The following is a 12,113-nucleotide window of genomic DNA, read 5'->3' as shown; positions in this document are numbered from 1 at the left end:
GCTTTGAGGAACATAAAATATATTTCATCCCTTATAAAGACTTGGAAAATATTTATTTACAGAAAATATACTTAAGTCATATACCTCATAACATAACGTACAACTGCAACATATGTGCCAGAGATATGCTATTTATCCATTTTTTTTTTTTAATTTGTGAGTATTCGGCGGGCCAAGCACCTGTCCGGCAAGCACAAGGACCCAGGTTCAATCCCTGGTACCATGTGCTACACTAGCCCCAGAACTTCAGATGCACTGTGCAGGCCACTGAAACCAAATATGATGGCACATGACTGTAATCCCAGCACTGAGGGAGCTGAGACAGGAGGATCACTACATGTCTGAACTGCCCAAATAAATAAATAAATTTTTAAAATTTGTGAGCACTCAGGAACAGGCAGAAAAGTGCAAAATAAAAATTATTTATAGTAAGTAAACTCCAAAAAGTTTTTTCTCAATTTAGAAGTAGTTCAACATTTGATCAGGTCGGGGGCATAATTTGAGAACTTTTGGACTAGTCCAACTCTCTCATCTTTACAGAGGGAAAATCAAAGAGACCTTGATTTAAGTCAGTTCTCATCCCTGGTCTCAACTTCCTCATCTTCCAGCTCTGAAATCCTAAGATTTCCACTTATTTCTTCACTGACACTTAAGACAAATGGCTAGTCTACTTAGAAGCAGTAAAACATGAAGGAATGAGGAAGTATATTAAAATAAGGCACATGCTCTCATACTTAGTTCTCCAAATATTAATATCTTTGTATCTCCCAGAAATTTATTAAGGAATCCAAGAGAAAATCATAGACCTTAACCTTTCCTTGCCCCAATCTCACATCTGTAGAGCTTTACATTTTAAATGTGTAGAAAATCCCTATCATTTTGAAGGATATATTCTCAAACCTAACATATCTCTCAACAAAATGTGGTGAATATAATATCACAAGAATTTCAGACTGTGACAAGTACAAAGTAAAAGGTTGTGCTGAGGTGAAGTATCCAGAAACAGTACTTTATAGATGGCTGGCTTAATCCACAGCCAGTTAAAAGGACCTGTTCTGCATATGCTGAGATTCAAAATCTGTCATAGTAAAATTATATATTACATCATAGGCCTTCAGGGCTGCTCATAAATTGTTGGAATTGTAAATGCTAAAAACATTCATCCCCCTTTCTCAGCTCTAGCACCTACATAAATTTAGACAAGTCACTTACCTCTTTGTTAACTCACTTGAAAAAGAGCAATACTAGTGCCTACTTGGACTGATGGGCTGATTAGATAAGGGATACATATAACAAGCTTATAACAGGAGTCTGACACAAGTGCTCAAAAAAATGTCAGCTGATACCTCATGTGGGCCTTACAACTGAGAAGTACTTGCCTTCCCATGAATGGCAGGTAAGACACTTGTGTGTAGTGGAAAGAACAATGACACTGAAACCTAAAGGTTAGGCTCTGGATTGCTCACTGGTGACATCTGTGAGTCCTCTGACTTTTGGAGCCTTCATGTCAAAACTGGGGAAAATACTATTTCTATCAACTTACATTACTGCTATAACCATCCAAACAGGTTACACACATAAGATTGTGGTATACATAAAACATAATACAGATTAACCTTACTGTTCAATACGATACTGAGAGGCACTCTGGAATAGTGGTTAAGCAAGCAAGTGGTTAGAGTTTAGACTGCTGGAGTTCAAATCCTGGCCTTTCCACTTAGTAGCTGTATAACCTTGAACAAATTACCTCCTTTTACTCTGCCACTGTTTCCTTGTTGGTTAAATGAAGATAACTGTATCTATCCCATTAAATTGTTTAGAACCTTGAGTTAACATATGGAAAGAAAATAAGGGCCAGCCAAATAGATCAGCAGATTAAAGCATCTGCAAACAGGTGCACTGGACGGGGGTTCAATCCCTGGGCCTGCCATGGTGGGCCCCCCGCCCCAGGGTGCACTGACACTGGGCATGGTGGCGCGCACCTGTAATCCCAGCTCTTGGGAGACTGTAAACAGGTGGATAACCACAAGTCTGATCTAGTAGCGAGACCCTGAACACCCTGTGGACCCTTCCCTAAAATACAAAAAAAAAAAAGAAAGAAATTACAACAGTACCTGCTATATAGCAATGCTCAGAAAATGTCAGTTATTATTGTGATTTGGGGCACTTATTAACCTAAAGACAGCTCTCCTGCCTTGGCTGAGGTTTACAGAACAGACTATTTGCCTCACCCGCTGCTGGGCAGCTTGGGCCTCTCGGTGCCAATCCTCCACCAAGGCCACTGCCTCTTCCCCACTCTCAGGATGGCGTGCCTGCACCCAGCTCTGCACCTCCTGGGGTAAGATGGTCAGGAACTGCTCCAGCACCAGCAGCTCTAGGATCTGCTCTTTGAGGCGGATCTCTGGCCTCAGCCAATGACAGCAGAGAGCCCAGAGCTGGCTGAAGGCCTCATGGGGTCCAGCCGCATCCCTGTACTGGAACTGCCTAAAGCGCTGGCGGGAAGCCTCAGGCCCAGGGACAGGGTCACAGTCCTTCTCGGAGTTGGGTTCTGATCCCCATAAGTCCTCTTCCAGTTTCACAATCAGGAGGTCCTCAGACTCCGGTGTGGGAGAGGCTTGGGTCTCAGACTCCAAGGCTACAGCCATTGTCTGGCTTGGATGCTTCACTTCAGCTGTGCTGTCCTCATTCAATGACTTCCTGCATCTATGGTGTGTCCTTCAAGGGGATTTTGGGAGAGACACTGCTCCTCAAGGCTGTGAAAGTAAAAGAATAAAGGACAGAGTGAGCGAAAGGACCTAGGCACTTCACTTTCCTCACACCACCTCCCAGACCGTCCACCACCTCTACAAGGCACAGGGCACTCAGCAATGCACTTTTCCTTTAGGCAGGAAGTAAGACTACAGCCTGGCACAGAGCCAGCAGCCAGCGCACTCAGGAGAAAGATAGCACAGTGTTAAAGCCTTTGGGACTTGCCTAAACACCTCAGCCTGCACCAGCCCCCATGGTCTGGCCTGAAGCCTTCCTTTTGCACACGTACAAAGTCTGTCCTTCCCTCAATTGGGTTTTAAAAGTCACACTCTCAAAAGAAGAAAAATGAGAAACGAAGAAAAAAAGGAAACAAAGCTTTTGTAAATAAGGAGGGAAAGGAGTTGGAGGGAAATGAAAAAAAAAGAATCAAATTATATCACGTACAGGTACAAATTCCCTATGATGAATATAATAATTTTATATACTTAAAATGTACCAATAAACTTAATTTAAAATAAATAAATAAATGTCACCCCTTCCATGATCCCTTTTCTTCTAGACCTTAAATCTTGGTGTTCCTCATAATGTTCTTCTGTGAAGTCCCTTTCACATCCTATACTCCCTATTTGTCCTCCCATGTATTGGGGATCATTCACCACGAGTGAATAATTCATCATTTATATTCACCTTAGGGAGTAGTACATGCATATATTTTGATTATTTTTTATTCTCCTTCCCCTCCCCACCCATCTCTCTTCCTCTCTAAATTCCCTTTTCCCATTTTCATTTTTTTGTTATTATTAGTTCATACTTATGCATATAATGTTTATGGTCATTGTGCCTATTTGACACATGTGTGTGACATGACTTGAATCTTTTTATTTCCCCTTCCCATCCCCACGTCTTCCCATCCCCTGCTCTTGGTTTCCCATTTGCAAAATATTTATCTCTCTGTTTCATTCTATCAAACTTTCATTTTGCTCTTTATTTGGCCTTATTCAAGTGAGAGATATCCATTGTATTTAAGCTTGTGTGTCTGATTTATTTCGCATTATATTTTTCAGGTGTATCCTTTTGTGTGTGTGTGTGTGTGTGTGTGTGTGTAGCCAGGGATTGAACTCAGGCCCTCGCGCTTGCCAGGGAAGCACTTATTCCACTGAGCCATCACCCTGGCCCCAGGTGTATCCATTTTTTTGCAAATGTCTCACATTTATCCTTCCTTATAGCCAAATAGTAGTCCCTGTGTGTAGATACCACATTTTCTTTAGCCTGTTGATGGACATACAAGCTGTTACCAGGATTTGGCTATTATGCATTATGCTGCTATAAATATTAGTATTCATATGGCACTGTAATATGACATCTAACAGATGATTCTCAAAACTCCAGCCAGAGCTGTCTCTAGACCCTAACATCCAAATACCTACCAAATAGTGAAATCATGAATGGTCAGCTAATAATGCTGTGTCATGAAGCAAGGGTCATAACTAATCCTTTTCTATGCAGAGTAGATTTTAAAAAAAGAATAAATGACATTCCTGGGCTAGAGAGATAGCTCAGCCATCTAAATGCCTGCCTGGCAAGCGCAAGGCTGAACACCAAAACCAGGCATGGTGGCACATGCCTGTAATCCCAGCACCGGGGAGGCCAAGACAAGAGGACTACTATAAATCTAAGCTGCATAGCAAAACCCTGTATCAAATAAATAAATAATGACATTCCTGCTCATGGGAGAGGAATTCCTTTCTTCTCTTTTATGTTCATCTCTCTAGGACATGTACTATGAGATAGATAGATATAGATATAGATATAGATATAGATATAGATACAGATATAGATATATCCTCCCTGATAGTACCCAGGCTGGATTACCTGAGAAAATAACTCTTTAAGACTAGTTAGCATGATATAAAGCATGGCCACTCAAAGGAGGCTACTAGCTGCTTCTAAGTAGCAACAACTCAGCTGAACTGTGAGTGGAGAGTGGGTAATTTTGCATTATAGGCTGTCTGGATTGTCCAGTAAGGAAACAAGGCAAAAGTGATTTTAAAAAGTAAAGGCTGTCCCAAAGACCTTCACATACTTAGGAAGAGGCTGGCAGCACAACTCATAGCTACCAGGCAATTTCCCCGATTACCCTTCTGCTACCCACCCAAATGACACTTCCTCTAAAAAAGGGTCTTAACACATACGTATCATACCCTATCCCCTTCCCCACTGTCCAAAAATTGCCTCCCTGATTCTCTCTTCCTTCATAAAGTGGCTGGTACATATATATCTAAAATGTTATCCTACACTATTATAGTTACTTATTCAACAACTCACAGCCTATTTTGACTGGATCACTAGGGCCAGTACTTACTTTATTCTGTATCCAGTCCTCAACTCAATGTACGATAGCAGAGCCATTAAAACATTTTGTTGCCTTTTATCAAAATGGTAAATCTGGTATATCAAGAGCCTAATGGACATGGACTATGGAACATTTACAATTTTTATTAAACTAAAAAATTAACCTTTCATAATTTTTTTAATGTATTTGGTACAGGGTCTCACTATGCAGCTCCAGCTCATAGTGATCTCCTGTTTCCAACCTCCACAGCACTGAGTTTAAAGGTTTGTGCCACCACACCCAGACTCTGTGGCTGGCTCAGTGCATCCCAGGGGTGCAGCCCACCTGGCATGTGGTGCTGGGGATCCAACCCCAGTCCCTGTGCTTGCCTAAACAGGCAATTAGTCTGCTGAGCTATCTCATTGGCCCCATAATTTTTCTTTAAGCCACTGCTTTACTGATGGACTAGACTAGATACATTTGATCTGATCTAGTTTACTAGTATTCACATAGTAAAAAGTATGTACTGTGCTATACTGAGAGCTATAGACCCAGCAGTAGCTAGGACTGACAATCACCATCTTCATGTCCTGTGAGACAGTAAGTAAACAAGCAAAACATCTGTGTTCCTGCATAAAAATGCAAATGAGCACGTGTGAAGTGAAATGAAGTGGGAGGGAGCTGTGAAAACTACAGATACCAGGGAAAACAGACCCGGCACACACCAGGACATTCCAAGTTTTCCAAAAGAAGCTACAACTATGGATTACATGTCGATACCCAACTCAAATTTATTTCAAATACTGAGATTAAATAAAGCATGATGGCTAAAGTCATTCACCACAGGCTGCCCCTTTGCGACCTTCCAGCTAAATGCTTTCAATATCCAGAATAATCTAGAAATGGTACAGATCCCACGCCCCAAAGATGAAAGCTGGGTGCTGACAACCATCAAGATCAGGATCCCTTTTAAAACAGAGAAGTTGAAAAGCATCTTAGGTGCTAAGACTGGGAGTATGGATATGGACAAGAGGAGCTGATCCTAACCAGAGTATATAATAGGAAAAAAAAAAATTCTCCCCACAACCAGCAAAAAGGCCAAGACAAGACTGTGGCCTACAAATACAAAAAACTCAAAAGATCCCAATGGCCCTCAGGCCCACTTGACTGATGGTCTAAGCTATGGCTTAAAGCACACCAACCTCATATGACAGGGTTTAAACCAGGGAGAGCAAATAAGTTTTGCTTAAAGCAAGAACTTCAATCAACCAGAGGTGGCTGTCTACAGTACTATGCTGAGAAGTCTGAGTTCCAAGTGAATATATACTGTAACCCATAAACCATGACTGACAGACACATAGGAAATGGAAGTGAAAGTATAAATTCCATGTCATTTTCTATCCTTAGTTTAAATTTCGATAGGCTCTGAATTAGTTTCAGTTTCCAGCAAACAATTCAGGAAGGCAAAACACTGAAACTTATGGCCCTGGAGATCCACTAGTCTTTAATTCCAGCATAGCAAAGCTTACCCTAATGGTCTCTGGTCACACAATCACCGAGTATTCACTGACTTACTTGAATTAACATCAAGTATGTACTGTTGCAGACTGAGCAGTGAGGAAATGATAACTTACAACTGTACTTGTAAAGTGATAGTCTAGTGGAAGGAATTTTTAAGTCACAGATAATTATGATAGCATGTGGTAAATACTGTAAGAGAAGTTATGGGAACTGGGGGTGAGACAGGACTTAATCTGTTTAAGAGAATTGAACAAAGTAACCATTGAGTTGCTTCTTCAAAGAAGATTGGGTCTCTCAAGAGAACTAGGGGGAAGGTATTCTAAGCAGAGAAAACAGTATATATAATAGTAGTAAACCAAATGGCCTACCCAGAAAATAGTGGGAAACTGGACAGCCCTCAAGCATGGGGTAGATGCCGATTAGGCTCCAAAGGGAGTTTATGAAGGGTCCAGATACAAACTAAGATGTTTAGATTTAACTCAATGTGTGATGATAGGTATTTAAGAGGCAGAACTTACAATTAGATTTGTGGGTTAAACAGGTCACACTGGCTACAGCATGTTTGTCCATACTGGGAAAATTAAAAAGGTGACTTCAACAAAATCCCTGATGTGAAAGGGGCAAGTTAAAGACATTAAACAAGCAAAGACATGAGGGTCATTGATATGGACGAATGCAAGAGGAATCAGCAGATAAAGTAGGCACGTAGGGAAGGTGGATGACAGTTCCATTCATTTCCATCAGGCATAATGAAAGAAGCGCAGGTGGGGCAGAACACAACTGCCAGCACCACCCACTAGGTTCTACATACAAGTAACTAACAACCACTAGAGAAGCCATCGAATTAGGTATGTTTGTTCTAAGCGGATAGGTAAAGGCTGAAATACTTTCTTTTAAAGATCTGGCTCTCAGTTTAGGCCTTCGTATCTTCACTTCTTGCCAGGGCCCCAGAACCCTCTGTCATTCCCTCTGTGCTCTCCAGTCTTTAACGTGACTCTCCTGCCTCCTAACCCTCTCTCTCCGCCTCACCTACGGGCCTTCTCGAAGCCCGGCCTCACTCCCGCGGCCCTCTCTGTAGCTCTTCATCTCCGACCCCTCTATGACCCTTGCCATCACCGGACGCTGCATCTCCTGACCGCCCTCCACCCTCCACCCCCGCACAGAAGCTTCTCTGCCGCTCTCACCTTCCCCGGCCCCCCGTGACACCACCACCACCTCCTAAGCCTTCAGCCCAGTGCCTGCTTCTCGGCTGCCCCCGCCCCGCCACCCGGACTCACCCACCAAGACACCCACTTCACAACAGGGCGGAAGTGCTCCAGGGCACGCGCAGGGAATGCTGGGATGCGCAGTCCGGACGGCGCCACCCTGGGAGCGGGGCACCTGGAACTACAACTCCCAGGAGGAACCGCGCGAGCGCGGGTGAGTGGCTCCCTCCGTGCGGGGACTTTGAGATGTCGTCAACCAGCAGATGTGCCATTTTCCCACAACTCTGGCACCGGAACGAATCGAAACAGGTTCAATGCCTGAGGCGGGGCCTTTTGAGATCTAGACCTCTTCTGTTGGCTCCGTAATAACGGGGTAGGCGGGCACCAGAGCCCAAGGGGCGGAGCCTATTGAGGGGACGCTGATCTCGGAAGACCTGGAGGAATCATCTCAGAAACAATAAGATATAGAAAGAGGATTACTACAGGTGACCAGGGTGGAGGGAAGGAGACAAGAAGACAGTTGCAGCTTCCATCTTCAGCTCACAGCTAAATTGCCGTGGATTTGGATGAATGTTGACCCTCCTTCCTCACCTGAAAGATAAGGACAATTATAACATCCATGTCACCGGCTTTTGGTGAAGTTGTAATGAGATGATAATCCCAAAACAATTATTTCAGGGCTCGGATCCAAATAATATGCAATAAATGTTAGCAGTTATTATGTAAATCCGTTGAGACAGCGCCTGGCACTTCGTGGGTGTCAGAAGAATGTGAACCGTTATTACTGAAAAATAGAATATGCTGTCGCTTGGTGCCACTGTGAATATGAGGTATGAGCAATCTAACATGGGGTTGAGACTGTGGATTTTATAGTCACGTGGATCCAAGGTCTAGCCCGCCTACTTCCTAGCTGTGTGGCCTTAAACTATTGCATTGTTTTTGTCTCTGATTTTCTCACCTGTAAAATGTGAGTGGCATGACTCAACCTACTGGGCAGAGGATTGTAAAGATCAAATTAGATGATAAAGGCATAGTCTCAGGAATCCTGCTGCTGTGTCTGAGACTTAATTCAATCAGGATGCATACTTTGCCTGCACACTGAATACGAAACCTTGAACAAATCACTTCACTTCATTGTGCCTCAGTTTCCTTATCTGGAAAATGGGAGTTATACTAGTATTTTCCTGGCAAGCTTGCTGAGAGGAATAACTGAGAGGAAGTATGTAGAGATTGGCATATGTATTACCATTGGCTACAATTATATTTATTGATGGCTTTGAGATTTTGAGCAAATTGTCAGTGCCTAGCATATGGTAGGAGCTCACTACATGTTGGCTAGTGTTAAAATCGGAAGAAATGTGTATCTTAGTTTTAATAACCCCGTTCAAATTCCTTCTCTTCTGTGACCCATGTTCCAGCTTACTTAGATAACAGCTCCTGTGATTTTCTTCAGTGAACCTAATATCCTATTAACACTCCTTGTTACTGAAGTCTCCCAACAGCCCTATCAGGGTAATGTTGTTATCTCCAGTTTACAAAGATGAAAGGAAGGGCTCAGAGAAATAAGGTGATTCCCTCAGGGTATGGAAGCAGTAAGTGGCTGAGTTTGGACCCCTGTGATGTACCTCCAAAGATGATCTCTCTCACATTCCATGAGTAAGACCCCAAAGGCAGAGAGAGGACAGAGTTTGGGAAGGGAGAGACAGTGCAGCTATAGAGGGAGACATTTGAGAGAGTGTCAGGCCCTAAAATTGGGAAGGCAGCTTTGAGGATCAGATAAGGACTTCTGCTTCAGGCTGGGAAGAAAACCACCATTTGGACACAAGAGGGCGCCCGTCGCCCTAGAGCCAGCCTGGAATTGTTCTGTGATTTCCCCTGGCCCACGCACTTCTAAAGCCTGGCATTCTACCCAGAGAAAGGCTAAAAAAAAAAGTCTCCAAAGATGCAAAGTGCCCTGTCCAGTGTCATAGAGAAATAAATGAAAGAGCCTGAATCAGTTCTAGGTTCTTGCTGGTGTGGTTCCCATGAAATTTTAATTTGCGAACATTCTGTCCAGTTCCTCATCAAAACTCCCCCTGCTCTTGACCTGCACCACACTCCAAGCATGCAGAAGAAAATGAAACAGATCCGCTCCCTGCCTCCAGGGCCTGATCTCTAAACTTTCCCAGTCAAGCATCTCATGAGTAAAACTCCTAATCAAGCACACCTTTGAATTTTGAAGTGTACACTTCCAACATCTGTGTATTTATTTTATAGTACATAAATATTTTATTGAACCTTTATATGCATTATGAGGTCTTGCTGTTAGTGCTTTTTAGACATATTAGCTGATTTAATCCTCACAAAGTCCTTTCAGGGAAGGTGTAATGCTTTCCTGTATTACAAAACAGGAGGGCTGGCCAGATAGCTCAGCAGATTAAAGCACCTGCCTAGGCAAACATAGGGACTAGGTTCAATCCCCTAAGTGCTCTGCCTGTCCCCCACCCCCACCCCGGGCCACACTAAGATGACAATTCTGGTCTCCCCCCCCACCCTATCCCCCACCCCCATCACACTGAGATGACAACTGAGACTGGGCATGGTGGCATGAGCCTATACTCCCAGCATCTGGGAGGCTGAAAACAGGAGGATCACTATGAGTCCAATCTCTACAGTGAGACCCTGTAGACCCTATACTAAATACATTTTTTTAAAGGAACAGAAAAATTAACTAACATAACTAAGCTACCTGGCTACAAAGCAGACAGTCTAGTTTTAGAATAAGGTGAGATTCTTAAAAGAGAGAAAAGTCATAACATTTTCTTTCAAGCCCCAATGGATCACCCTATAAACCTGACTGTGGAGACCACTGCACTGGGGGCTCCCAGGTCTATGGTCAGTCTTTTTCAACAGAGGTGCAGAAAGTTGAGAGTGCTCAGGGGAACAGCTTATCTAGGACTGGAGGCAGGGAAGAATTCTAGAGAACGTGAAGGCTGAGCTGAATCTTTAGGGATGCTTAGGAGGTTCCCAGGTAAAAGATGATCTTCAGAAGAGTGTTCAGAGTGACGGTTTCCAACCATCACGCAGGACCTGTCCAGTCCAAACCCAGGAGCAGTGTAGTGAGACCCTCCTCCATGTCCTCGGGACCCCACCACCACTCCACAGCCCCCCACACACACTTTCACACACCCGCTGAATTAGTGAGAACTTCTGCCGCGTTCTTGGGACCCCCAGATCCAGCACTAGCCCAAGCCCAATGAGTGTGTGGGAGAGCTTCCCCTCTCCCCTACTCCCCTTGTCTCCTTCAGACTCAGCTCAGGCCTGGGGTGAAACTCTGCAGCAGTCCCTGCAGAGAGAGTAGGGGACAGAACCACCCAGCTAGTCCAGGAGCAGAATATCTTGCCAGAGAGGCACAACAGGATCACTCCCAAGGGCTGCAGCAAGAAGGAGCTGAGCACAGCTGCCAGACCCAAGCCAGGCACAGCTGGATAAATTCAAACTTTGTAGATCTGCACCTGAATTTCAGTAGGTGCTAAGGTCAAAACTACCTCAAAGCTCTACAACAAAGACAGTGCTATTCAAAATGACAATGAGAAGGAGCAAAAGGCAATCTCAGACCCCAAGCCCACCCATGATAAGTGCAGAGGACACTAGCACAGAACAAACTGGGAATCACATAGCTGACATCAATGAATCAAGAGCTTCTGAAATAAAGAAACAACTGCAGAAAGGTATAGAGGAACTCAGATTGGAAATAAAAAAAAAGAAATCTGAATTAATCTGCAGTAAAGAATCAAATGCAGAAACATATGGAGGAAACCCACTGCCCACCCAGAACAAGTGCAGAGTATGCTAGCCTACCTGAAATGTATGAATTAATAGCGTTAAAAGTAAATAAGCAACAGTAAAAAAAAGATATAGAGGACCTCCAAGCGGAATTATTTTCTGAAATAAAAAAAGAACTCTCAGAACTCAGAGCATCTGAGGTAAACAATCAAATACAGAAACATGGAGGAAACCCAATCTGAAAAAACCTTCTACAGTAAAAGAATTAATAACTGCTTATAAAGAAGACATTGATTTAAAAAATAGAGATTAGAAAAATGACAGATTCCTTGAATGAGCAATACAGGAAAGAAATAGATCATAAAAAGAAGAGTCAAAGAGATATAGAGGAAATTAAAATCTCAATCACAAGCTTGCAAAACCGTTTAAGTGAAAGTGAAGACAGAGTTTCAGATCTTGAAGATGCTGGTGCAGCTAGTAAAACAGTAAGAAAAGATCTCTTAAAAACAACTAGGATGCAGGAAAAAATAATCCATCACCTG

General features: G+C 43.2%; 1 protein-coding gene across 2 annotated transcripts in view; it reads right to left on the bottom strand.

The window, feature by feature from the left end:
- Zscan20 (zinc finger and SCAN domain containing 20) overlaps window positions 1-7,921 on the bottom strand; it is a 22,833-nt gene extending 14,912 nt beyond the window's left edge. For both annotated transcript variants that reach the window (XM_004640995.2, XM_023701124.1), the window contains exons 1-2: window positions 7,879-7,921; window positions 2,232-2,753 (exon numbers count right to left, since the gene is read on the bottom strand). In XM_004640995.2, the coding sequence (XP_004641052.1) occupies window positions 2,232-2,645 (414 nt within the window). In that variant the 5' untranslated portion in view covers window positions 2,646-2,753; window positions 7,879-7,921. The remainder of the gene's footprint in view (window positions 1-2,231; window positions 2,754-7,878) is intronic.
- Window positions 7,922-12,113: the final 4,192 nt, after the last annotated feature.

This window comes from Octodon degus, unplaced genomic scaffold (assembly GCF_000260255.1).
Source record: "Octodon degus isolate 3935 unplaced genomic scaffold, OctDeg1.0 scaffold00130, whole genome shotgun sequence".
Classification (NCBI taxonomy): domain Eukaryota; kingdom Metazoa; phylum Chordata; class Mammalia; order Rodentia; family Octodontidae; genus Octodon; species Octodon degus.
Note: the sequence above shows the minus strand (reverse complement) of the source record. Positions and strands in the feature narration are given on the sequence as shown.